The 25,174-nt window shown below is 48.2% G+C and overlaps 1 protein-coding gene across 1 annotated transcript; it reads left to right on the plus strand.

The window, feature by feature from the left end:
• The first annotated feature begins 343 nt into the window (after nt 1–343).
• LOC137537218 (zinc finger protein 250-like) lies at nt 344–24,660 on the plus strand. The gene is made up of 4 exons (XM_068259318.1): nt 344–363; nt 7,000–7,887; nt 22,641–22,807; nt 22,850–24,660. The coding sequence occupies exons 1-4, from the start codon at nt 351–353 to the stop codon at nt 23,876–23,878; spliced, it is 2,097 nt and encodes a 698-aa protein (XP_068115419.1). The 5' UTR covers nt 344–350; the 3' UTR covers nt 23,879–24,660.
• Nucleotides 24,661–25,174: the final 514 nt, after the last annotated feature.

Below are 25,174 nucleotides of genomic sequence, written 5' to 3' on the forward strand. Positions count from 1 at the left end.
GCAATGAGCGCTCTGTTACCTAGATTATAGGCCACTGCATGTGTGTGTGTGTGTGTGTGTGTGTGTGTGTGTGTGTGTGTGTGTGTGTGTGTATGGCATCCGAATGGCAGTAATTCTTCCTCTATCTCCCAGTCTGGTGGAAGAAGCTGACACTTCTTGTAACTATGGATCCACATCCAATAATAAGAACAATTGTATACAGCAGGGTGCAGGTGAGTCCGCAAACAGAGGCTGCAGTTAGTCTTTTCACCACAAGATGGCGACATCACATCTCCTGGGTGGAACGCACAGAAAGGAAGTAATGAAACCAGAGACAGGAAATAGTAGAATACAGGAGGCGGATAAGAGACATGGCTGGAAGAGGTGATTGTGTGACTCTTTTTATATATTATTATTATATATTGGGCAGAGCAGAGGTCGGGGTGGACATACTTGTAATATATTGGGCAGAGCAGAGGTCGGGATGGACTTGCTTGTTATATATTGGGCAGAGCAGATGTCGGGGTGGACATACTTGTTATATATTGGGCAGGGCAGAGGTCGGGGTGGTCATACTTGTTATATATTGGGCAGAGCAGAGGTCGGGGTGGTCATACTTGTTATATATTGGGCAGAGCAGAGGTCGGGGTGGACATACTTGTTATATATTGGGCAGAGCAGAGGTCAGGGTGGACATACTTGTTATATATTGGGCAGAGCAGAGGTCGGGGTGGACATACTTGTTATATATTGGGCAGAGCAGAGGTCGGGGTGGACATACTTGTTATATATTGGGCAGAGCAGAGGTCGGGTGGACATACTTGTTATATATTGGGCAGAGCAGAGGTCGGGGTGGACATACTTGTTATATATTGGGCAGAGCAGAGGTCGGGGTGGACATACTTGTTATATATTGGGCAGAGCAGAGGTCGGGGTGGACATACTTGTTATATATTGGGCAGAGCAGAGGTCGGGTGGACATACTTGTTATATATTGGGCAGAGCAGAGGTCGGGGTGGACATACTTGTTATATATTGGGCAGAGCAGAGGTCGGGTGGACATACTTGTTATATATTGGGCAGAGCAGAGGTCGGGGTGGACATACTTGTTATATATTGGGCAGAGCAGAGGTCTGGGTGGACATGCTTGTTATATATTGGGCAGAGCTGAGGTGAGGGTGGACATACTTGTTATATATTGGGCAGAGCAGAGGTCTGGGTGGACATACTTGTTATATATTGGGCAGAGCAGAGGTCGGGGTGGACATACTTGTTATATATTGGGCAGAGCAGAGGTCAGGGTGGACATACTTGTTATATATTGGGCAGAGCAGAGCTCGGGGTGGACATACTTGTTATATATTGGGCAGATCAGAGGTCGGGGTGGACATACTTGTTATATATTGGGCAGAGCAGAGGTCGGGGTGGACATACTTGTTATATATTGGGCAGAGCAGAGGTCGGGGTGGACATACTTGTTATATATTGGGCAGAGCAGAGGTCGGGTGGACATACTTGTTATATATTGGGCAGAGCAGAGGTCGGGGTGGACATACTTGTTATATATTGGGCAGAGCAGAGGTCGGGGTGGACATACTTGTTATATATTGGGCAGAGCAGAGGTCGGGGTGGACATACTTGTTATATATTGGGCAGAGCAGAGGTCGGGTGGACATACTTGTTATATATTGGGCAGAGCAGAGGTCGGGGTGGACATACTTGTTATATATTGGGCAGAGCAGAGGTCGGGTGGACATACTTGTTATATATTGGGCAGAGCAGAGGTCGGGGTGGACATACTTGTTATATATTGGGCAGAGCAGAGGTCTGGGTGGACATGCTTGTTATATATTGGGCAGAGCTGAGGTGAGGGTGGACATACTTGTTATATATTGGGCAGAGCAGAGGTCTGGGTGGACATACTTGTTATATATTGGGCAGAGCAGAGGTCGGGGTGGACATACTTGTTATATATTGGGCAGAGCAGAGGTCAGGGTGGACATACTTGTTATATATTGGGCAGAGCAGAGCTCGGGGTGGACATACTTGTTATATATTGGGCAGATCAGAGGTCGGGGTGGACATACTTGTTATATATTGGGCAGAGCTGAGGTGAGGGTGGACAGACTTGTTATATATTGGGCAGTGCAGAGGTCGGGGTGGTCATACTTGTTATATATTGGACAGAGCAGAGGTCGGGGTGGACACACTTGTTATATATTGGACAGAGCAGGGATCGGGGTGGACATACTTGTTATATATTGGGCAGAGCAGAGGTCTGGGTGGACATACTTGTTATATATTGGGCAGTGCAGAGGTCGGGGTGGACATACTTGTTATATATTGGGCAGAGCAGAGGTCGGGGTAGACATACTTGTTATATATTGGGCAGAGCAGAGGTCGGGGTGGACATACTTGTTATATATTAGGCAGAGCAGAGGTCGCAGTGGACATACTTGTTATATATTTGGCAGAGCAGAGGTCGGGGTGGATATACTTGTTATATATTGGGCAGAGCAGAGGTCAGGGTGGACATACTTGTTATATATTGGGCAGAGCAGAGGTCGGGGTGGACATACTTGTTATATATTGGGCAGAGCAGATGTCGGGGTGGACATACTTGTTATATATTGGGCAGAGCAGAGGTCGGGGTGGACATACTTGTTATATATTGGGCAGAGCAGAGGTCTGGGTGGACATGCTTGTTATATATTGGGCAGAGCAGAGGTCGGGGTGGACATTCTTGTTATATATTGGGCAGAGCAGAGGTCGGGGTGGACATACTTGTTATATATTGGGCAGAGCAGAGGTCGGGATGGACTTGCTTGTTATATATTGGGCAGAGCAGATGTCGGGGTGGACATACTTGTTATATATTGGGCAGAGCAGAGGTTGGGGTGGACATACTTGTTATATATTGGGCAGAGCAGAGGTCGGGGTGGTCATACTTGTTATATATTGGGCAGGGCAGAGGTCGGGTGGACATACTTGTTATATATTGGGCAGAGCAGAGGTCGGGGTGGACATACTTGTTATATATTGGGCAGAGCAGAGGTCTGGGTGGACATGCTTGTTATATATTGGGCAGAGCAGAGGTCGGGGTGGACATACTTGTTATATATTGGGCAGAGCAGAGGTCGGGGTGGACATACTTGTTATATATTGGGCAGAGCAGAGGTCAGGGTGGACATACTTGTTATATATTGGGCAGAGCAGAGGTCGGGGTGGACATACTTGTTATATATTGGGCAGAGCAGAGGTCGGGGTGGACATACTTGTTATATATTGGGCAGAGCAGAGGTCGGGGTGGACATACTTGTTATATATTGGGCAGAGCAGAGGTCGGGGTGGGCATACTTGTTATATATTGGGCAGAGCAGTGGTCGAGTGGACATACTTGTTATATATTGGGCAGAACAGAGGTCGGGGTGGACATACTGGTTATATATTGGGCAGAGCAGAGGTCGGGGTGGATATACTTGTTATATATTGGGCAGAGCAGAGATCGGGGTGGACATACTTGTTATATATTGGGCAGAGCAGAGGTCGGGGTGGACATACTGGTTATATATTGGGCAGAGCAGAGGTCGGGGGGACATACTTGTTATATATTGGGCAGAGCACAGCTCGGGGTGGATATACTTGTTATATATTGGGCAGAGCAGAGGTCGGAGTAGACATACTTGTTATATATTGGGCAGAGCAGAGGTTGGGGTGGGCATACTTGTTATATATTGGGCAGAGCAGAGGTTGGGGTGGACATACTTGTTATATATTGGGCAGAGCAGAGGTCGGGGTGGACATACTTGTTATATATTGGGCAGAGCAGAGGTCGGGGTGGACATACTTGTTATATATTGGGCAGAGCAGAGGTCGAGGTGGACATACTTGTTATATATTGGGCAGAGCAGAGGTCTGGGTGGACATGCTTGTTATATATTGGGCAGAGCAGAGGTCGGGGTGGACACACTTGTTATATATTGGGCAGAGCAGAGGTCAGGGTGGACATACTTGTTATATATTGGGCAGAGTAGAGGTCGGGATGGACTTGCTTGTTATATATTGGGCAGAGCAGAGGTCGGAGTAGACATACTTGTTATATATTGGGCAGAGCAGAGGTCTGGGTGGACATGCTTGTTATATATTGGGCAGAGCAGAGGTTGGGGTGGACATACTTGTTATATATTGGGCAGAGCAGAGGTCGGGGTGGACATACTTGTTATATATTGGGCAGAGCAGAGGTCGGGTGGACATACTTGTTATATATTGGGCAGGGCAGAGGTCGGGATGGACATGTTATATATTGGGCAGAGCTGAGGTCGGGTGGACATACTTGTTTATATATTGGGCAGGGCAGAGGTCGGGATGGACATGTTATATATTGGGCAGAGCTGAGGTCGGGTGGACATACTTGTTATATATTGGGCAGGGCAGAGGTCGGGATGGACATGTTATATATTGGGCAGAGCTGAGGTCGGGTGGACATACTTGTTATATATTGGGCAGAGCAGAGGTCGGGGTGGACATACTTTGTTACAGAGGAGGTCAGTGCTGAGCTGTAACTGGCTGATCTTGTATGCCATGGAATACTGTGCCCATAAGATCCTCGTGGAGCAGCTATCACCTCCAGCTGGTGCCTCACACGTATGCACACTCTCTGTATTACCTTATCTCTATTTCTATCAGTGTCAGACTAGGAGCTGGAAAAGCTGAGGAAATCCACTTTCTGGCCAAGCAGCAGTTATCAGGTGTTGCTGCTCACAGTGAAGACTTGCTGCAGGTTTCTACTGGGAGTGATAACACAGGGTTTCTGCTGCTTGGCATGCAGGTGGATTTCCTCAGCTTTTCTACCTCCGAGTGCAACACTGATTTCTATTACTTCTTATGCTATAAATCATGCAGCTAAATACACCTGTTCTCATCTGTGGTTATTACTGCAGTCACAGGAGTTTTATGTCCCGAGTGGGAGAGGGTGGAGTCTGCACAAAGATGATGGCTGCTGGGTCACAGCTAGGGGGTGGAGCCAGGTAACAAGGGGCGTGGCTGGTAGGACAGGCAGAGGAGATGAAGGCTGCAGCTGGAGAGAGGTTGGGTGGCCTCTGCTGCTTTGGTCCTGGTATTGGCACTGTCCCAGCTGGGAGGTTTGTTGCTACGGCACTTGGAGGGTTTGGGGTTAGTAGGTGATGGACAGGTGGGCTCAGGTATGGTCAGGATATGGAGCTGCAGCCCCATCTGCCTAGTTCATCAGGTGCCAGAGCCATAAGTAATGATAATTTATAGCTAATTAGCTGCAGGCCTCTGCTCCTATCTTCCTCTCTCTCCAGCTGTTCTCTCTTCACATCCTCATCCATTAGTGTTCTCCCCAGGGCCAATTAGGTGGGCGGGCCGCCCGACTGATTTGAAACCCTGCCCGCCTGTTGTCATGTGCTTGACTGCTTCTAAAATCCTGCGCTGTAAAACCTCATTAAATTGCACATAGGAGCACTCCGTTTCCTGCTTTCAATTAGCACCAGCTCTCATAGCGAAAGCTGAAGCTGTACGCTGCTCCTCTGCCTGTCACCTCAAGCTTTCTGGTGAGACAGGAATTGGCTGGGCGGGTTGTAAGGGGCGGGACTCCTGCTCCGACTCTCCCTCCCGCCCTCCAACGAGAAGTAGGATCTATGTTATGGCCATGCCTCTCTCTCGTCAATGAAGAGAGCGAGGCAGCCAAGCAATCACGGACACACATCTCTGGGCAATAGCAGCAACTTCCAGGAGGTACAGAGATGTGAGCCACGTGGGTCCAGCAGTTACAGACAGCCGCGGAGCTGCTAATTAATTCTCCACTTTCTCCCCCAGACTGCAGGTAACCACCAAGCCGGAGTATGTAAACGGCAGCTGCTGGTCTAATCCAGCTGGGGGGAGAGCAGGAGAAGTGACGCCCCTTCAGAGCTTTGCATGTTTATTTTCTTTACTTTGGAAGCAGAGGAGACACAGCCTGCACGGTGTGCATCACCATGTTCAGTGACAGGCTGTCTGTAAGGCAGCGTCCTGTGCACTCATCTCCTGCTGTGTGTGTCTCCCGCAGGCCCCAGCTTGTGTCACGTCTGTAGTGCCCCCCCTCCCCCTTCACACTGCGGGAACTTAGTGTAGCTAAACTCTTGCACAGGGCAGAAGGAAAACAGAGAAATACACCCTGAATTTAGAAAGCTTAGCCTGTGTAATTTGATCTCCTCCTGTGTCACATCACTACCATTTTAGATAAGACAGATACGCTCATTTGAAAGCTGGATGTTAACCTGATGTCAGCTTCCAAAAAAGTAGAAACCCTGCAGAATTATTACAGGATTTGCTTCAGCTGTAACAAAGAAATGCTTTTCTTGAAAGGTTGCTTGCTAAATTATGCTGTTGTGTATCTTTTAGAGCAGAGAGGAAGTTCTGAGTTCAGGTCGGCTTCAAAAGGGACCTGAGCACCTTAATCTGAAACAATCTCTCCCTAATGCTAGGTACACACAATGCACTTATCTGACAGATTTACTGTCAGATCGATTATTCCTAACATGTCCAATCTGATTTCCGCACCATTTCCTATAGCAGTGAACAGAAATCGGAAACCGGATCGGACTTGTTGGAAATTGTCGATCTGACAGAAAATTGCATTGTGTGTACTTAGCAGGTACATCGGCTTGCCTCCTCACCCTCCTTTTATTCTGTAAGCAGAGTTGCGCTGGCCTTGCTTTCCCCCCTTTGCACGCCACCCGGCTACTTTTTCATGCCACCCGGCTGCAAAAAAATTTCTGGGGAGAACACTGTCCATCTACCGCTGCCGGCATTAATGTAACCTCCCAGGAATGTGTGCATGGAGGGGAGGAGAGAAGCACCAGATGATGAGCAAGGCACACTGGCAGAGAGGACTGTGGTACTGAATGTGCAGATACCACAGCTTATGGGAGATTATCACCCCCTAGCAAATTATGTTATTTTCTGTGTTCTGTTTATTACTGCTAATATCTTACAGCTATAATCTGTTATCCTTTTCAGAACTGAGATCTGAGCTCAAAGAGCAAGAGACGTATGTGAGGAGTGATCAGCAGTCTATGGAGGAGGGTGACATGAAGAGGACAATTAAAGAGGAAGAAGAAGAGACGTATGTGAGGAGTGATCAGCAGTCTATGGAGGAGGGAGATATGATGAGGACAAGTAAAGAGGAAGAAGAAGAGACATATGTGAGGAGTGATCAGCAGTCTATGGAGGAGGGTGACATAATGGGGACAATAAAAAAGGAAGAAGATGAGACGTATGTGAGGAGTGATCAACAGTCTACGAAGGAGAACGACAGGAGTGACCATCAGTCCATGGAAGAGGGTGATATAATGAGGACAATTAAAGAGGAAGAAGAAGAGACGTATGTGAGGAGTGATCAGCAGTCTTTAGAGGAGGGTGACATGATGAGGATAATTAAAGTGGAAGAAGAAGAAACGTATGTGAGGAGTGATCAGCAGTCTATGGAGGAGGGTGACGTGATGGGGAAAACTAAAGAGGAAGAAGAAGAGGCGTATGTGAGGAGTGATCAGCAGTCTATGGAGGAGGGTGACATGATGGGGACAATAAAAAAGGAAGAAGAAGAGATGTATGTGAGGAGTGATCAGCAGTGTATGGGAGAGGGTGACATGATGGGGACAAATAAAGAGGAAGAAGGCGAGACGTATGTGAGGAATGATCAGCAGTCTATGGAGGAGGGTGACATGACGAGGATAATTAAAGTGGAAGAAGAAGATACGTATGTGAGGAGTGATCAGAAGGGTAACACGATGGGGACAACAAAAAAGGAAGACATAGAGATGTATGTGAGGAGTGATCAGCAGTCTACAGAAGAGGATGACATGAGGACATTTAAAGAGGAAGACATTATTACAAGGATAAGCATTGGTGAGTGATAAACATTAGATTTACAAAATACTTATTAATTTCACCTAGATATATGCCCCAGCACAGTATAGATTACGTAATGCCAATAACAGGGGGAGGGGCTATAAGAATGTCAGTGATATTTTGGGGGACTGAAGTGACAAGTAGCTATAATATCCCTCTAGTAAACAGCTATGCCAAATGCAATTATGCTAAACAAGTATTCACATTCACAAGAGCAGGAAGCTGCCCCCTTACTGCATGAATTCCAGGCAGGGAGTGAGCAGTGAAATCACAGATCTGGCAAGGGTGATAATTACCACAGCACACAGTGGGGCAACCGGTGTCATTTGGGGCATCTCTGCCTGATCACAGTGTGGCTCACATCAACAGCAACACAAATGTGAGCAGTAATATGGAAGCCATGTGTATACTGGCTGCACAGCTACTATAATAATGCATTATGTCAGGACAGTCAGTAACCATGCAAATAATTCCCTCATTTCTCTGACAATCCAGACACACATCTAGAAACACTTAGGTATAAAACATCACCAGCTTATTCATGTTATAGAATCCTATAGAAGAGCTGGGAGGAGTTTCTTGTGTTTGGCTTTCCTGGTGTCGGCCAAATGCCCAACAGAGACTCTGACCAGGAGGGAGTGACACCCTCATAGCTGCAATAACCAGCAGTGTGTACAGATCGCTGCACAAATCACTAGAGCTGCCCAACAGAGACTCTGACCAGGAGGGAGTGACACCCTCATAGCTGCAATAACCAGCAGTGTGTACAGATCGCTGCACAAATCACTAGAGCTGCCCAACAGAGACTCTGACCAGGAGGAGTGACACCCTCAAAGCTGCAATAACCAACAGTGTGTACAGATCGCTGCACAAATCACTAGAGCTTCCCAACAGAGACTCTGACCAGGAGGGAGTGACACCCTCATAGCTGCAATAACCAGCATTGTGTACAGATCGCTGCACAAATCACTAGAGCTGCCCAACAGAGACTCTGACCAGGAGAGAGTGACACCCTCATAGCTGCAATAACCAGCAGTGTGTACAGATTGCTGCACAAATCACCAGAGCTGCCCAACAGAGACTCTGACCAGGAGGGAGAGAGACCCTCATAGCTGCAATAACCAGCAGTGTGTACAGATCGCTGCACAAATCACTAGAGCCGCCCAACAGAGACTCTGACCAGGAGGGAGTGACACCCTCATAGCTGCAATAACCAGCAGTGTGTACAGATCGCTGCACAAATCACTAGAGCTGCCCAACAGAGACTCTGACCAGGAGGGAGTGACACCCTCATAGCTGCAATAACCAGCAGTGTGTACAGATCACTGCACAAATCACTAGAGCTGCCCAACAGAGACTCTGACCAGGAGGGAGTGACACCCTCATAGCTGCAATAACCAGCAGTGTGTACAGATCGCTGCACAAATCACTAGAGCTGCCAACAGAGACTCTGACCAGGAGGGAGTGACACCCTCATAGCTGCAATAACCAGCAGTGTGTACAGATCGCTGCACAAATCACTAGAGCTGCCCAACAGAGACTCTGACCAGGAGGGAGTGACACCTTCATAGCTGCAATAACCAGCAGTGTGTACAGATCGCTGCACAAATCACTAGAGCCGCCCAACAGAGACTCTGACCAGGAGGGAGTGACACCCTCATAGCTGCAATAACCAGCAGTGTGTACAGGTTACTGCACAAATCACTAGAGCTGCCCAACAGAGACTCTGACCAGGAGGGAGTGACACCCTCATAGCTGCAATAACCAGCAGTGTGTACAGATCGCTGCACAAATCACTAGAGCTGCCCAACAGAGTCTCTGACCAGGAGGGAGTGACACCCTCATAGCTGCAATAACCAGCAGTGTGTACAGATCGCTGCACAAATCATTAGAGTCGCCCAACAGAGACTATGACCAGGAGGGAGAGACACCCTCATAGCTGCAATAACCAGCAGTGTGTACAGATTGCTGCACAAATCATTAGAGCTGCCCAATAGAGACTCTGACCAGGAGGGAGTGACACCCTCATAGCTGCAATAACCAGCGATGTGTACAGATTGCTGCACAAATCACTAGAGCTGCCCAATGAATTGCTATCCTCTTCAGGATGAGGCAAATTTACAGTATATACAGCCTGATATTAGCCAGTGGATGCAGCTGTAGCTGATCTTGATTGGTCCAGTTCCAGTCTGGAGAAACATGACAAGCTCACATGTCTCAGTTTGGGAAAATGATCGTCTTATCGTCACACTTTATACATGAGCAGGATAAGCAGGGGAACCTTTACAGTTCAGTCTCGTTGGCAAATTGGGCTGCTGTTGCTGCCTGAACTTTTTTTGTGTGGAATTGCCGTGTATTTTGATTCGTCATTCACACTTTCGCCAGCAGACGATTCCCCTTAAAGTAGATCCAAGATGAACTTTTACTCATTGCATAATTGTGCCCCTTACATATAATTTATAGGGCATTCCTCAAGCCAAATTGTAATATCCGAGGCAGCCGCGGCGAACGGCACCGCCGCCGCAGCTGCCTCCAGGCGTTCATCCGTCCACCCGGCGGGCAGGACGCCGAGGACGAAACTTTCCCCTGTACAGGGGGCTGGCATAGCGCGCGGGAGCGCGCATCGACGCAAACTTTATGCGGGGAGGAAGCCCGTCAGCTGACCTGCTGGTCGGCTGACGTCAGGGGAGACCCACGGCGCAGAGGATTGGCTGATTTGAGGGGGCGTGCCAGTGAGGTCTCATCTGCTTCATAAGCCTCCAGCCTGCATTTCCACCTCGTCTGTTGTCGTGAATACTTGCGTGTGAACGCACAGACCTTAGATAGCTCCCTGGTGTTGATGCTACGGATTTCACACCAAGTTAGGTTATTGATATTGTGATTATTTGTTTGTATAGACTAGATCCGGGGTGTCGACACCAAGGACGTCACACCCAGACTAGGATATTTCTATTGTATTGATTTCCTGTGTATTACTCTGGCTAGCACTCCGACCTTGTATCCTGCTTTCTGATCCTGTACCTCTGCTCATCTGTCTACCCGTTGCTGAACCTCTGCCTGACTACCGTTTACTCTCTAGCCTCACGATTCTATACTGATACGTACCTTCCTGTTGCTGAACCTCTGCCTGACTACCGTTTACTCTCTAGCCTCACGATTCTATACTGATACGTACCTTCCTGTTGCTGAACCTCTGCCTGATCACCGATTACTCTCTTGCCTCTCGATTTTGTATATACTGACCTCTCTGTTGCCGAACCTTGCCTGCCTGACCTTTCTACTCATCAGTGGGCCCTCGCCACTGGTGAGGTATTAGTTACACCAGCTCCTCTGGTGGAACCGTTCTCTTTTACAGTGGTACAGCCTTAACTTCCTCTCTATTGGGGGTTCAGTTATTATTTAGTACCTCTGTACCTCTCACTCTACTGTCCAGTCTGGAAAACCCGCCTCTCGGGTGTTCTCGTGTCTGCAGTATTGTCTGAGTCACCCGCTCCCCGGGAGACTCAGCCTCTTGATTATTGAACTCTCCAGCTTGCTGGAGATTGTACGCTAGTACACGTCTATTACCTCACCAGCCCTTTGGTGTGGTTTGCTCTAATTATTAAAGTTACTGTTGCACCCAATCACTTACACTTACTGGTGTCCAAAGGTTAGTCATACTTGTATTATTGGTGATTCTGCAGATCACGAATAATCAGGTATACGTCTGTATTATTGGAGATACTGCAGATCCCCAATAATCAGACACTCTCTGTGTGTTGACACCCATCATCACACAAATACTATTTTTTTTTTAATTTTAATACCCTAATTCCATTTAAACTAAACAAGCCACGCCCACAGCTCCTCCAGCACCTAGGCATTTTGAGTCTCATGTAGAAAGTGCTCATGGGAGTTCAGTCTGGGGAGGAGTTGGCATTTTAAAGTGAACCTGAGCAAAAGCTCTATTTCAAAAGAAGTTCTTAACCTGAAGAGAGGGAAGCCTCAGGATCCTATCGAGGCTTTCCTCTCTTGTCTGCAGCCCCCCGTTGCAGAGCACGGCCCCCCTTTGAATCGGGGCCGCGCACTTCTGCTTAAAGAGAAACTGTAACCAAGAATTGAACTTCATCCCAATCAGTAGCTGATACCCCCTTTAACATGAGAAATCTTTATCTTTTCTCAAACTGATCATCAGGGGGCTCTGTATGGCTGATATTGTGGTGAAACCCCTCCCACAGTGTGATGTCAGCGCCTCACAGCACTGAGGTACTGACATCACACTATGGAAGCTTTGTTGCATTGTGGGAAATAACAGCTGTTTACAACTGCTAAAAAAGCAAGCAGCAACTCCTTCCACTGACACCATGTGACAAATATACTCCCTGCTGGGCAGGATCATATGCATGGCTCCGCCCCCCGCTCAGTGACGTACTCCCTGCTGGGCAGGATCATATGCATGGCACCGCCCCCCGCTCAGTGACGTACTCCCTGCTGGGCAGGTTCATATGCATAGCACTGCCTCTGCTCAGTGACGTACTCCCTGCTGGGCATGATCATATGTATGCATGGCACCGCCCCCCGCTCAGTGACGTACTCTCTGCTGGGCAGGATCATATACATAGCACTGCCCCTGCTCAGTGACATACTCCCTGCTGGGCAGGATCATATGCATGGCTCCGCCCCCACTCAGTGATGTACTCCCTGCTGGGCAGGGTCATATGCATGGCTCTGCCCCTGCTCAGTGATGTACTAACTGCTGGGCAGGATCATATGCATGGCTCTGCCCCCGCTCAGTGAGAGGCGGGGCTTAGATGTGACTGGACTCCATGATGTCAGTGAGGCAGAGGAGAGCGGCTGCTGGTGAGTGGCGGGGCTTAGATATGACCAAGTTCCATGATGTCAGTGAGGCAGAGGAGAGTGGCAGCTGGTGAGAGGCGGGGCTTTGATGTGACCGGGCTCCATGATGTCAGTGAGGCAGAGGAGAGCGGCTGCTGGTGAGAGGTGGGGCTTAGATATGACCAGGCTCCATGATGTCAGTGAGGCAGAGGAGTGGCAGCTGGTGAGAGGCGGGGCTTAGATGTGACCGGGCTCCATGATGTCAGTGAGGCAGAGGAGAGTGGCTGCTGGTGAGAGGCGGGGCTTAGATATGACCAGGCTCCATGATGTCAGTGAGGCAGAGGAGAGTGGCAGCTGGTGAGAGGCGGGGCTTAGATGTGAGCGGGCTCCATGATGTCAGTGAGGCAGAGGAGAGCGGCTGCTGGTGAGAGGCGTGGCTTAGATGTGACCTGGCTCCATGATGTCAGTGAGGCAGAGGAGAGCGGCTGCTGGTGAGAGGCGGGGCTTAGATGTGACCGGGCTCCATGATGTCAGTGAGGCAGAGGAGAGTGGCAGCTGGTGAGAGGCGGGGCTTAGATATGACCGGGCTCCATGATGTCAGTGAGGCACAGGAGAGCGGCTGCTGGTGAGAGGCGGGGCTTAGATGTGACCGTGCTCCATGATGTCAGTGAGGCAGAGGAGAGTGGCAGCTGGTGAGAGGCGGGGCTTAGATGTGACCGGGCTCCATGATGTCAGAGAGGCAGAGGAGAGTGGCAGCTGGTGAGAGGCGGGGCTTAGATGTGACCGGGCTCCATGATGTCAGAGAGGCAGAGGAGAGTGGCAGCTGGTGAGAGGCGGGGCTTAGATGTGACCGGGCTCCATGATGTCAGAGAGGCAGAGGAGAGTGGCAGCTGGTGAGAGGCGGGGCTTAGATGTGACCTGGCTCCATAATGTCAGAGAGGCAGAGTAGAGTGGCAGCTGGTGAGAGGCGGGGCTTAGATGTGACCGGGCTCCATGATGTCAGTGAGGCAGAGGAGAGCGGAAGCTGGTGAGAGGCGGGGCTTAGATGTGACCGGGCTCCATGATGTCAGAGAGGCAGAGGAGAGTGGCTGCTGGTGAGAGGCGGGGCTTAGATGTGACTGGGCTCCATGATGTCGGTGAGGCAGAGGAGAGTGGCTGCTGGTGAGAGGCGGGGCTTAGATGTGACTGGGCTCCATGATGTCGGTGAGGCAGAGGAGAGTGGCTGCTGGTGAGAGGCGGGGCTTAGATGTGACTGGGCTCCATGATGTCGGTGAGGCAGAGGAGAGTGGCTGCTGGTGAGAGGCGGGGCTTAGATGTGACTGGGCTCCATGATGTCAGTGAGGCAGAGGAGAGCGGCTGCTGGTGAGAGGCGTGGCTTAGATGTGACTGGGCTCCATGATGTCAGTAAGGCAGAGGAGAGTGGCAGCTGGTGAGAGGCGGGGCTTAGATGTGACCTGGCTCCATGATGTCAGTGAGGCAGAGGAGAGTGGCTGCTGGTGAGAGGCGTGGCTTAGATGTGACCGGCTCCATGATGTCAGAGAGGCAGAGGAGAGTGGCAGCTGGTGAGAGGCGGGGCTTAGATGTGACCTGGCTCCATGATGTCAAAGAGGCAGAGGAGAGTGGCTGCTGGTGAGAGGCGGGGCTTAGATGTGACTGGGCTCTATGATGTCAGAGAGGCCGAGGAGAGTGGCAGCTGGTGAGAGGCGGGGCTTAGATGTGACCGGGCTCCATGATGTCAGAGAGGCAGAGGAGAGTGGCTGCTGGTTAGAGGCGGGGCTTAGATGTGACCGGGCTCCATGATGTCAGAGAGGCAGAGGAGAGTGGCAGCTGGTGAGAGGCGGGGCTTAGATGTGACCGTGCTCCATGATGTCAGTGAGGCAGAGGAGAGTGGCAGCTGGTGAGAGGCGGGGCTTAGATGTGACCGGGCTCCATGATGTCAGTGAGGCAGAGGAGAGTGGCAGCTGGTGAGAGGCGTGGCTTAGATATGACCAGGCTCCATGATGTCAGTGAGGCAGAGGAGAGTGGCAGCTGGTGAGAGGCGGGCTTAGATGTGACCGGGCTCCATGATGTCTGTGAGGCAGAGGAGAGTGGCAGCTGGTGAGAGGCGGGGCTTAGATGTGACCGGGCTCCATGATGTCAGTGAGGCAGAGGAGAGTGGCAGCTGGTGAGAGGCGGGGCTTAGATGTGACTGGGCTCCATGATGTCAGTGAGGCAGAGGAGAGCTGCTGCTGGTGAGAGGCGGGGCTTAGATGTGACCTGGCTCCATGATGTCAGTGAGGCAGAGGAGAGCGGCTGCTGGTGAGAGGCGGGGCTTAGATGTGACCGGGCTCCATGATGTCAGTGAGGCAGAGGAGAGTGGCAGCTGGTGAGAGGCGGGGCTTAGATATGACCGGGCTCCATGATGTCAGTGAGGCACAGGAGAGCGGCTGCTGGTGAGAGGCGGGGCTTAGATGTGACCGTGCTCCATGATGTCAGTGAGGCAGAGGAGAGTGGCAGCTGGTGAGAGGCGGGGCTTAGATGTGACCGGGCTCCATGATGTCAGAGAGGCAGAGGAGAGTGGCAGCTGGTGAGAGGCGGGGCTTAGATGTGACCGGGCTCCATGATGTCAGAGAGGCAGAGGAGAGTGGCAGCTGGTGAGAGGCGGGGCTTAGATGTGACCGGGCTCCATGATGTCAGTGAGGCAGAGGAGAGCTGCTGCTGGTGAGAGGCGGGGCTTAGATGTGACCGGGCTCCATGATGTCAGTGAGGCAGAGGAGAGTGGCAGCTGGTGAGAGGCGGGGCTTAGATGTGACTGGGCTCCATGATGTCAGTGAGGCAGAGGAGAGTGGCAGCTGGTGAGAGGCGGGGCTTAGATGTGACCGGGCTCCATGATGTCAGTGAGGCAGAGGAGAGCTGCTGCTGGTGAGAGGCGGGGCTTAGATGTGACTGGGCTCCATGATGTCAGTGAGGCAGAGGAGAGAGGCTGCTGGGGAGAGCTGGAGGAGTGTTTGGCTGGTGCGGCCACATGTTGTTCCCCTGTAGTCGCAGTGGCGCCATCTTTGTTTAGTGGCCGGACCTGCATGTTTGCAATGAGCTCTGGCAATTTTTGCAGCTTGGCCAGTTTATTTCTTCTTGGCGTCCATGGGCCCCGGATCATCTCTGCAGCTCGTGCGGGACGGCTGGCTTGCTTGGCGGTCTTTTATGCAGGCTGTCCACGGAGCTCCGGAATCAGACATCTGACATGTTAGTGTGTCGGACAGGGCTGTGGAGTCGGTACAAAAATCCACCGACTCCGACTCCTCTAATTTGAATATAATTTTGTTGGTTCAAAGTATGTAACATAAAATGCATCTCTTAACTGCCAACACTTAGGAATTTTAACATACAACTGAAGTGAGAGGGATATGGAGGCTGCCATATTTATTCTCTTTTAAATAATACCAGTTGCCTGGCTAGCCACCTGATCTTCTGCCTCTAAAACTTTTAATCATAGACTAAAACTAGTCCTTGGTAAGAGTACTTGTAGAAGGTACAGATAGGAACACAGAACATGTATCAGGCCCTAGGCAATGTAACTGTGGGTGCATGTAAGAATGATGTGCAGGTACTCTGCAGGGGAATGAGGGGATTCTTCCTCTATTACACATTCTTCATGCACAATCTGAACATGGATCAGGCCCTAGGCAATGTAACTGTGGGTGCATGTAAGAGTGGTGTGCAGGTACTCTGCAGGGGAATGAGGGGATTCTTCCTCTATTACACATTCTTCATGCACAATCTGAGCATGGATCAGGCCCTAGGCAATGTAACTGTGGGTACATGTAAGAGTGATGTGCAGGTACTCTGCAGGGGAATGAGGAGATTCTTCCTCTATTACACATTCTTCATGCACAATCTGAGCATGGATCAGGCCCTAGGCAATGTAAGTGTGGGTACATGTAAGAGTGATGTGCAGGTACTCTGCAGGGGAATGAGGGGATTCTTCCTCTACTACACATTCTTCATGCACAATCTGAACATGGATCAGGCCCTAGGCAATGTAACTGTGGGTACATGTAAGAGTGATGTGCAGGTACTCTGCAGGAGAATGAGGAGATTCTTCCTCTATTACACATTCTTCATGCACAATCTGAACATGGATCAGGCCCTAGGCAATGGCCTCAATTCACCAGAGGAAAGTTAGTAAGAGACAAAAGGTCGGTATTTTATCTCATGCGGTATTTTAACACTTTGTTTGCAATTCACCACTGAGAGGATAGAGAGAGAAGTGTTCGGTAGAAGGTGATAATGGAGCGATAATGGAGCGATAAACGGTCGGTAGTTATGCGGTGTTAATGATTTGCATGCGATACTTTGCCTCTCTAGATGCTGGAAGTAAAGGATTGTGGGTAGGAGGAGGAGGTTATTACCAGCACGTGACCACAGATGGGTTCCCTCCCTGTTTTTTGATCCTCTCCTTCCATTACAAATCCCTCCCTCTGTTCTGCATATTAAGCAGACTATAATATTAAGCATTTACAATATTAAGTGGATCGGTGAAATGGAGAAGGTATTTGGATACATTTTCACACTCCCTCGAGATAAAAAATGTATCCAGATTCCTCCTTCGTTTCACCCATCCACTTAATATTGTAAATGCTTAATATTGTAAATGGGCTGCTCTCTGGTGCCTGAAATATGTACAGTATAGGCTGTTACTGTGTGCCGCTAGTAAACTAGCTGCAGAGTGTGCTACTCTCTGGGGCCTGGAAATATGTACAGTATAGGCTGTTACTGTGTGCTGATAGTACACTAGCTGCAGAGTGAGCTGCTCTCTGGTGCCTGAAATATGCACAGTATAGGTTGTTACTGTGTGCTGCTAGTACACTAGCTGCAGTGTGTGCTGCTCTCTGGTGCCTGAAATATGTACAGTATACGCTGTTACTGTGTGCTGCTAGTAAACTAGCTGCAGAGTGAGCTGCTCTCTGGTGCCTGAAATATGTACAGTATAAGCTGTTACTGTGTGCTGCTAGTACACTAGCTGCAGTGTGTGCTGCTCTCTGGTGCCTGAAATATGTACAGTATAAGCTGTTACTGTGTGCTGCTAGTACACTAGCTGCAGTGTGTGCTGCTCTCTGGTGCCTGAAATATGTACAGTATAAGCTGTTACTGTGTGCTGCTAGTAAACTAGCTGCAGAGTGAGCTGCTCTCTGGTGTCTGAAACATGCACAGTATAGGCTGTTACTGTGTGCTGCTAGTAAACTAGCTGCAGAGTGAGCTGCAGCAGCTGTGAGAAAAACCAGATATCTCCAGGTACATTCAGGGGATAAATAGATAAAAAAAAAACGAATGGCCACACCGCCTTTTTTCCCTGGTGAATTGTGATTTTGAGAAAAAATAACGACTATCACCTATTTATCGCATGGATTTCTCTCTATCGATATTTCACCATATACTTCTGGAGAATTGCTATTTGGAGATATCACAGGAGGTAAATTACCTCCCATGAGATAAATAGGTCAGTAACCTCTGGTGAATTGAGGCCAATGTAACTGTGGGTACATGTAAGAGTGATGTGCAGGTACTCTGCAGGGGAATGAGGAGATTCTTCCTCTATTACGCATTCTTCATGTACAATCTGAACATGGATCAGGCCCTAGACAATGTAACTGTGGGTACATGTAAGAGTGATGTGCAGGTACTCTGCAGGGGAATGAGGAGATTCTTCCTCTATTACACATTCTTCATGCACAATCTGAACATGGATCAGGCCCTAGACAATGTAACTGGGGGTACATGTAAGAGTGATGTGCAGGTACTCCGCAGGGGAATGAGGGGATTCTTCCTCTATTACACATTCTTCATGCACAATCTGAACCAGGTTTATGGGTGATAGACAACACCTCTGTGTTCAATGTGCACAACATTCTCAGTTGATTCCCTGCAGCTCTGTGGGGAGTGCATATGGAGAGTATAGTACTACTGTGTAACTTAAAGTAAACCTTAGACAGATTAAAGTTTTATAAATACCTTGGGGTTCCTCCAGACCCCTTCAGGCTAATCGGTCCCTCGCTGTCCTTCTTCGCCACCTGAATTTTCTGCTATGAGTCCCGGAAATTCAGCCAGGCAGCGCAGTCCAGCCGCGTGCTGCTTCCACAACCAGGAGCATTCTGCATCTGCACAATAGTGCTGCGCAGGTGTAGTATGCTCCTGTCAGCAGAGCGTGTGCATGCGCACTGCATCCGATGGGCTCAAGTGCCTGGACCCATAGCAGAAGATCCAGGTGGCGGAGGAGGACAGCGAGGGACTGATTAGTCTGAAGGGGGCAGGAGGAAGCCCCAGGTATGTATAAAACTTTTATTTTCATCCGTCTCAGGTACCCTTTCAGTGTTCTCCCCAGAATTTTTTTCCAGCCGGGTGGCATGAAAAAGTCGCCGGGTGGTGTTGGATTTCATTGGGGGGGGTGCAGTGTAGCAAATGCTACCTCCCCAACATGAAACGCAGCAAACGGTACATCCCACACATGAAAGGCTGCAAATGCTTCCTCCCGAAGATGAAACATGGCAACCGGTACATCCCAAACATGAAAGGCAGACAACCGTACATCCAATACATTAAAGGCGGCTAACGGTACATCTGATACGTGAAACACAGATAACGGTACATCCCATACATTTAAGGTGACTAGCGGTTCATCTCGGACATTAAATTGAACAAGTGTTCCTTCCACTTTTACAGGACACACTGAAGCTGTGGTCCACAACATACTGAGTGCTTGAAAAAGGCACATACAGATATGATTACAATCAAATATGGGTAGTTCCTGAACAAAATATGTGAATGACAAGTTAATGTTATCCTGTCAGAGTTCAGGCTGTCAGCAAATGCAGGAAAACCAAAAACAAACCTGCTGACAAGTGAATAATCTATACCTATAAACATGATACTTTTGTCTGCTGAAACAGATCATACTGGGGCACTCACAGCTTCTCTCCTAGAACTCCTGGGTGACAGAAAGAGAGAAGGGGCAAGCGAACCAGGCTGAGGACACCGTTTTAAGCCCCCTGCTGTTTGAATGCAATTACACATCCCCTGCCAGGTGATTGGGCAGGGGGCGGTTTTCCCCCCGACAGCTCAGCCTCATGCTGAAGATTACCAGCGGCGAGTGCCACCCACAAGATGGCCGCTGTGTTGCACGATTGGACATTGTTGTGACAACAGCTCAGCCACAGTGCATAGCTGCAGGCTAGGGCTTACTAGCAGCGAGCGTCGCCCACAAGATGGCGGTTGCCGTATCGAGCGCCCGGTGGCCGCGCATCACTAATATTCAGGAAACTCCTGCTGGGCACCCCAAAGTTGACATATGGGGCAGCTCAGGCGGACGGGGACTGAAAACAGACGGCAGGCCGCCCACCTAATTAGCCCTGGGGAGAACACTGCCTTTAATTCGTAGTCACCAAACCAAATTTTAACAAAATAACAAATTATTTGATATCATTAGCAAAGGGAGTACATTTGCATAAACCAGCATCAACGCAGAATTATTTCCATCTCATTGACCATCTCTATTAGTGACACAGCTACACATCAGGCTCTATTCTTACAGCATAGATGTTATTTAGTATATATATATATATATATATATATATATATATATATATATATATATATATATATATATATATATATACAGTGGTTTGCAAAAGTATTCGGCCCCCTTGACGTTTTCCACATTTTGTCACATTACTGCCACAAACATGAATCAATTTTATTGGAATTCCACGTGAAAGACCAATACAAAGTGGTGTACATGTGAGGAGTGGAACGAAAATCATACATTATTCCAAACAATTTTTACAAATCAATAACTGCAAAGTGGGGTGTGCGTAATTATTCAGCCCCCGGAGTCAATACTTTGTAGAACCACCTTTTGCTGCAATTACAGCTGCCAGTCTTTTAGGGTATGTCTCTACCAGCTTTGCACATCTAGAGACCGAAATCCTTGCCCATTCTTCTTTGCAAAACAGCTCCAGCTCAGTCAGATTCGATGGACAGCGTTTGTGAACACCAGTTTTCAGATCTTGCCACAGATTTTCCATTTGATTTAGATCTGGACTTTGACTGGGCCATTCTAACACATGGATATGTTTTGTTTTAAACCATTCCATTGTTGCCCTGGCTTTATGTTTAGGGTCGTTGTCTTGCTGGAAGGTGAACCTCCGCCCCAGTCTCAAGTCTTTTGCAGACTCCAAGAGGTTTTCTTCCAAGATTGCCCTGTATTTGGCCCCATCCATCTTCCCATCAACTTTGACCCGCTTCCCTGTCCCTGCAGAAGAGAAGCAACCCCAGAGCATGATGCTACCACCACGATATTTGACAATGGGGATGGTGTGTTCTGAGCAATGTGCACTGTTAGTTTTCTGCCACACACAGCGTTTTGCATTTTGGCCAAAAAGTTCCATTTTGGTCTCATCCGACCAGAGCACCTTCTTCCACATGTTTGCTGTGTCCCCCACATGGCTTGTGGCAAACTGCAAATGGGACTTCTTATGCTTTTCTGTTAACAATGGCTTTCTTCTTGTCACTCTTCCATCAGAGCCAACTTTGTGCAGTGCACGACTAATAGTTGTCCTATGGACAGATTCCCCCACCTGAGCTGTAGATCTCTGCAGTTGGTCCAGAGTCACCATGGGCCTCTTGACTGCATTTCTGATCAGCGCTCTCCTTGTTCGGCCTGTGAGTTTAGGTGGATGGCCTTGTCTTGGTAGGTTTACAGTTGTGCCATACTCCTTCCATTTCTGAATGATTGTTTGAACAGTGCTCCGTGGGATGTTCAAGGCTTTGTAAATCTTTTAGTAGTCTAAGCCTTGTTTAAATTTCTCAATAACTTTATCCCTGACCTGTCTGGTGTGTTCTTTGCACTTCATGGTGTGGTTGCTCCCAATATTATCTTAGACAACCTCTGAGGTCGTCACAGAGCAGCTGTATTTGTACTGACATTAGATTACACACAGTTGCACTCTATTTAGCCATTAGCACTCATCAGGTAATGTCTATGGGCAACTGACTGCACTCAGACCAAAGGGGGCTGAATAATTACGCACACCCCACTTTGCAGTTATTGATTTGTAAAAAATGTTTGGAATCGCGTATGATTTTCGTTCCACTTCTCACATGTACACCACTTTGTATTGGTCTTTCACATGGAATTCCAATAAAATTGATGCATGTTTGTGGCAGTAATGTGACAAAATGTGGAAAACTTCAAGGGGGCCGAATACTTTTGCAAGCCACTGTATAAGAGATTCCTGTGTACACATCATATATACAGTCGCAATCAGATATGTATATCTGACTTTAAAAATATGGGGACTGCTTTATTGAAGCAGCATAAGTAACTATTTTTTGATGGACTAAGCACAGCTATTACTGTATATATAAATTATTTATGATGACTATTATCTGAGAAATAGAACATTTTATCATATTTTCTATTTTAATTACAGTTTAAATTCATTAGGAGTCAGTCGGTGCATTTTCTCCTGACTCCGAATCCAGGTACCCAAAAATTGCTCTGACTCCTCGACCCGACTCCACAGCCCTGGTGTCAGACACGCCCCTCAGATTGCAGGTTACTGTTAGCAGTAAGCACTTTCTCCAACTAGAGCAGACATAGCCTCAGCCCCGCCCCCTTGTAATAGCCTCCGAAGAAGCGCTTGTGTGTGAAACTGCCGTTAGGTTCCCAGCAACCAGCACCCACCATTATCCCCCCCCCCCCCCCTGCACCGGTATGTGTTTAGTCTCTTCTTATGGACTGTGAAGTGATGATGTAACACACAGCCTACTTGTCTGCACATTGCCAAATAAAGGAAGCTGTACAGCAGTGCCGACCATCCTCTTTCCTTTCATCCCTAATGATAATTGTTCCTCCCCTCAGAATTCTCTAACAGGAAGTGATGCTGTTTCTCTATTTGCAGGACGGAGTCCCGGCATCAGGAACCTCTCAGAGACTCGTCTCTCTGTATCCACAGACTGTACAACGGATGAAGATGTCACTGGACAAGAGTCTCCTGCAGATGTCCTGGTTACCCCAAATATTCCCCCAGCCTTCCCTCACCTGTCTAACCCTGAGGAGCCTCATACCCAGCACACCTCTCCCCCTGCTGGAGGGTCTCATTCCTGTTCCATATGTGGGAAATGTTTTGTATGGAAATCACATCTTGTCATACATGAGAGATCTCACACTGGTGAGAAGCCCTATTCGTGTGCTCAGTGTGGGAAATGTTTTGTTTCTAAATCAAAAATTGTCAGGCATGAGAGATCTCACACTAGTGAGAAGCCATATTCATGTGCTGAGTGTGGGAAATGTTTTGCACAGAAATCACATCTTGTCACACACGAGAGAACTCACACTGGTGAGAAGACCTATTCATGTGCTGAGTGTGGGAAATGTTTTGCACAGAAATCACATCTTGTCACACACGAGAGATCTCACACGGGTGAGAAACCCTATTCATGTGCTGAGTGTGGGAAATGTTTTGGTAGTAAATCATACCTTGTTGTACATGAGAGATCTCACACTGGTGAGAAGCCCTATTCATGTGCTGAGTGTGGGAAATGTTTTGGTGTTAAATTAGATCTTGTCAGGCATGAGAGATCTCACACTGGTGAGAAGCCCTATTCATGTGCTGAGTGTGGGAAATGTTTTGCACGGAAATCAGACCTTGTCATACATGAGAGATCTCATACTGATGAGAAGCCCTATGCATGTGATGAGTGTGGGAAATGTTTTGCCCTGAAATCAATTCTTCTCAAACATAAGAGATCGCACGGATTTGAGGAACCCCATACATGTACTGAGTGTGGGAAACATTATGCAAATAAATCACACCTTATCATTCATAAGAGATCACACACTGGTGAGAAGCCCTATTCATGTGCTGAGTGTGGGAAATGTTTTGCACAGAAATCAGACCTTGTCAGGCATGAGAGATCTCACACTGGTGAGAAGCCCTATTCATGTGATGAGTGTGGGAAATGTTTTGCCCTGAAATCAGTTCTTCTCAAACATAAGAGATCGCACAGAGGTGAGAAACCCCATACATGTACTGAGTGTGGGAAACGTTATGCAAATAAATCAGACCTTATCATTCATAAGAGATCACACACTGGTGAGAAGCGGACGGATACAGAATATATTACTCATTTGCTCTGATGCTGTGTGTATATCAGGAGGTCCTGGCAATCGGTTCGTCCTTCTAAGGGTCGTCTTCAAAGGGTGGAAATGAACCAGAATTTAACAGAATTCAATTTATGATTCAACTACACTTGCACATGCACCCTCAATTAATCTGCAAATTCCCTGATCATCTTCACCCTCTTCTCCTCACAGGTATGTTTGATCTCTAATCTGACCTGAACTGAAACTGATCCACTTCTGCATTCATCTGCCTGTGTATGTTTAATCTCTAATCTGACCTGCACTTAACTGAAACTGAACCATTTCTGCATTCATCTGCCTGTGTATGTTTGATCTCTAATCTGACCTGCACTGAACTAGCAACTGATCCCTTTCTGCATTCATCTGCCTGTGTATGTTTGATCTCTAATCTGACCTGCACTGAACTAGCAACTGATCCCTTTCTGCATTCATCTGCCTGTGTATGTTTGATCTCTAATCTGACCTGCACTGAACTAGCAACTGATCCCTTTCTGCATTCATCTGCCTGTGTATGTTTGATCTCTAATCTGACCTGCACTGAACTAGCAACTGATCCCTTTCTGCATTCATCTGCCTGTGTATGTTTGATCTCTAATCTGACCTGCACTGAACTAGCAACTGATCCATTTCTGCATTCATCTGCCTGTGTATGTTTGATCTCTAATCTGACCTGCACTGAACTAGCAACTGATCCCTTTCTGCATTCATCTGCCTGTGTATGTTTGATCTCTAATCTGACCTGCACTGAACTAGCAACTGATCCCTTTCTGCATTCATCTGCCTGTGTATGTTTCTGCATTCATCTGCCTGTGTATGTTTGATCTCTAATCTGACCTGCACTTGAACTAGCAACTGATCCATTTCTGCATTCATCTGCCTGTGTATGTTTGATCTCTAATCTATTGCATATGGTTCATTCTGATGTCCTGCTTCTCAAATATTAGTAGCACCTAAGTAACATATTTACATTGTAATTTACTAATTGCTATTGAAATTCTGGCTTTTGTTTCACACTGGTGGCTCGTCTGTAATTTCAAACAAAGTTGTAACACCGACAAGTTTGTTTGACTTGCAGGAGACTCTAGTGACCCGCCCCCTGCTTAATTGTAAATCGTCTGCCAGACCATCCTGATTACTCATTTGCTCTGATGCTGTGTGTATATCAGGAGGTCCTGGCAGTCGGTTCTGGCCGACTTGGTTCGTCCTTCTAAGGGTCATCTTCAAAGGGTGGAAATTAACCAGAATTTAACAGAATTCAACAGCAATTCAGCATAATTCAGCATTACACCA

Source organism: Hyperolius riggenbachi, chromosome 10 (assembly GCF_040937935.1).
Source record: "Hyperolius riggenbachi isolate aHypRig1 chromosome 10, aHypRig1.pri, whole genome shotgun sequence".
NCBI classification, from domain to species: domain Eukaryota; kingdom Metazoa; phylum Chordata; class Amphibia; order Anura; family Hyperoliidae; genus Hyperolius; species Hyperolius riggenbachi.

Coding starts and splice junctions, on each gene's coding strand:
- LOC137537218 (XM_068259318.1), top strand. Junction 7,888..22,640: donor TATTACAAGGATAAGCATTG/GTGAGTGATAAA, acceptor CTCTATTTGCAG/GACGGAGTCCCGGCATCAGG. Junction 22,808..22,849: donor ACCCTGAGGAGCCTCATACC/CAGCACACCTCT, acceptor CATTCCTGTTCC/ATATGTGGGAAATGTTTTGT.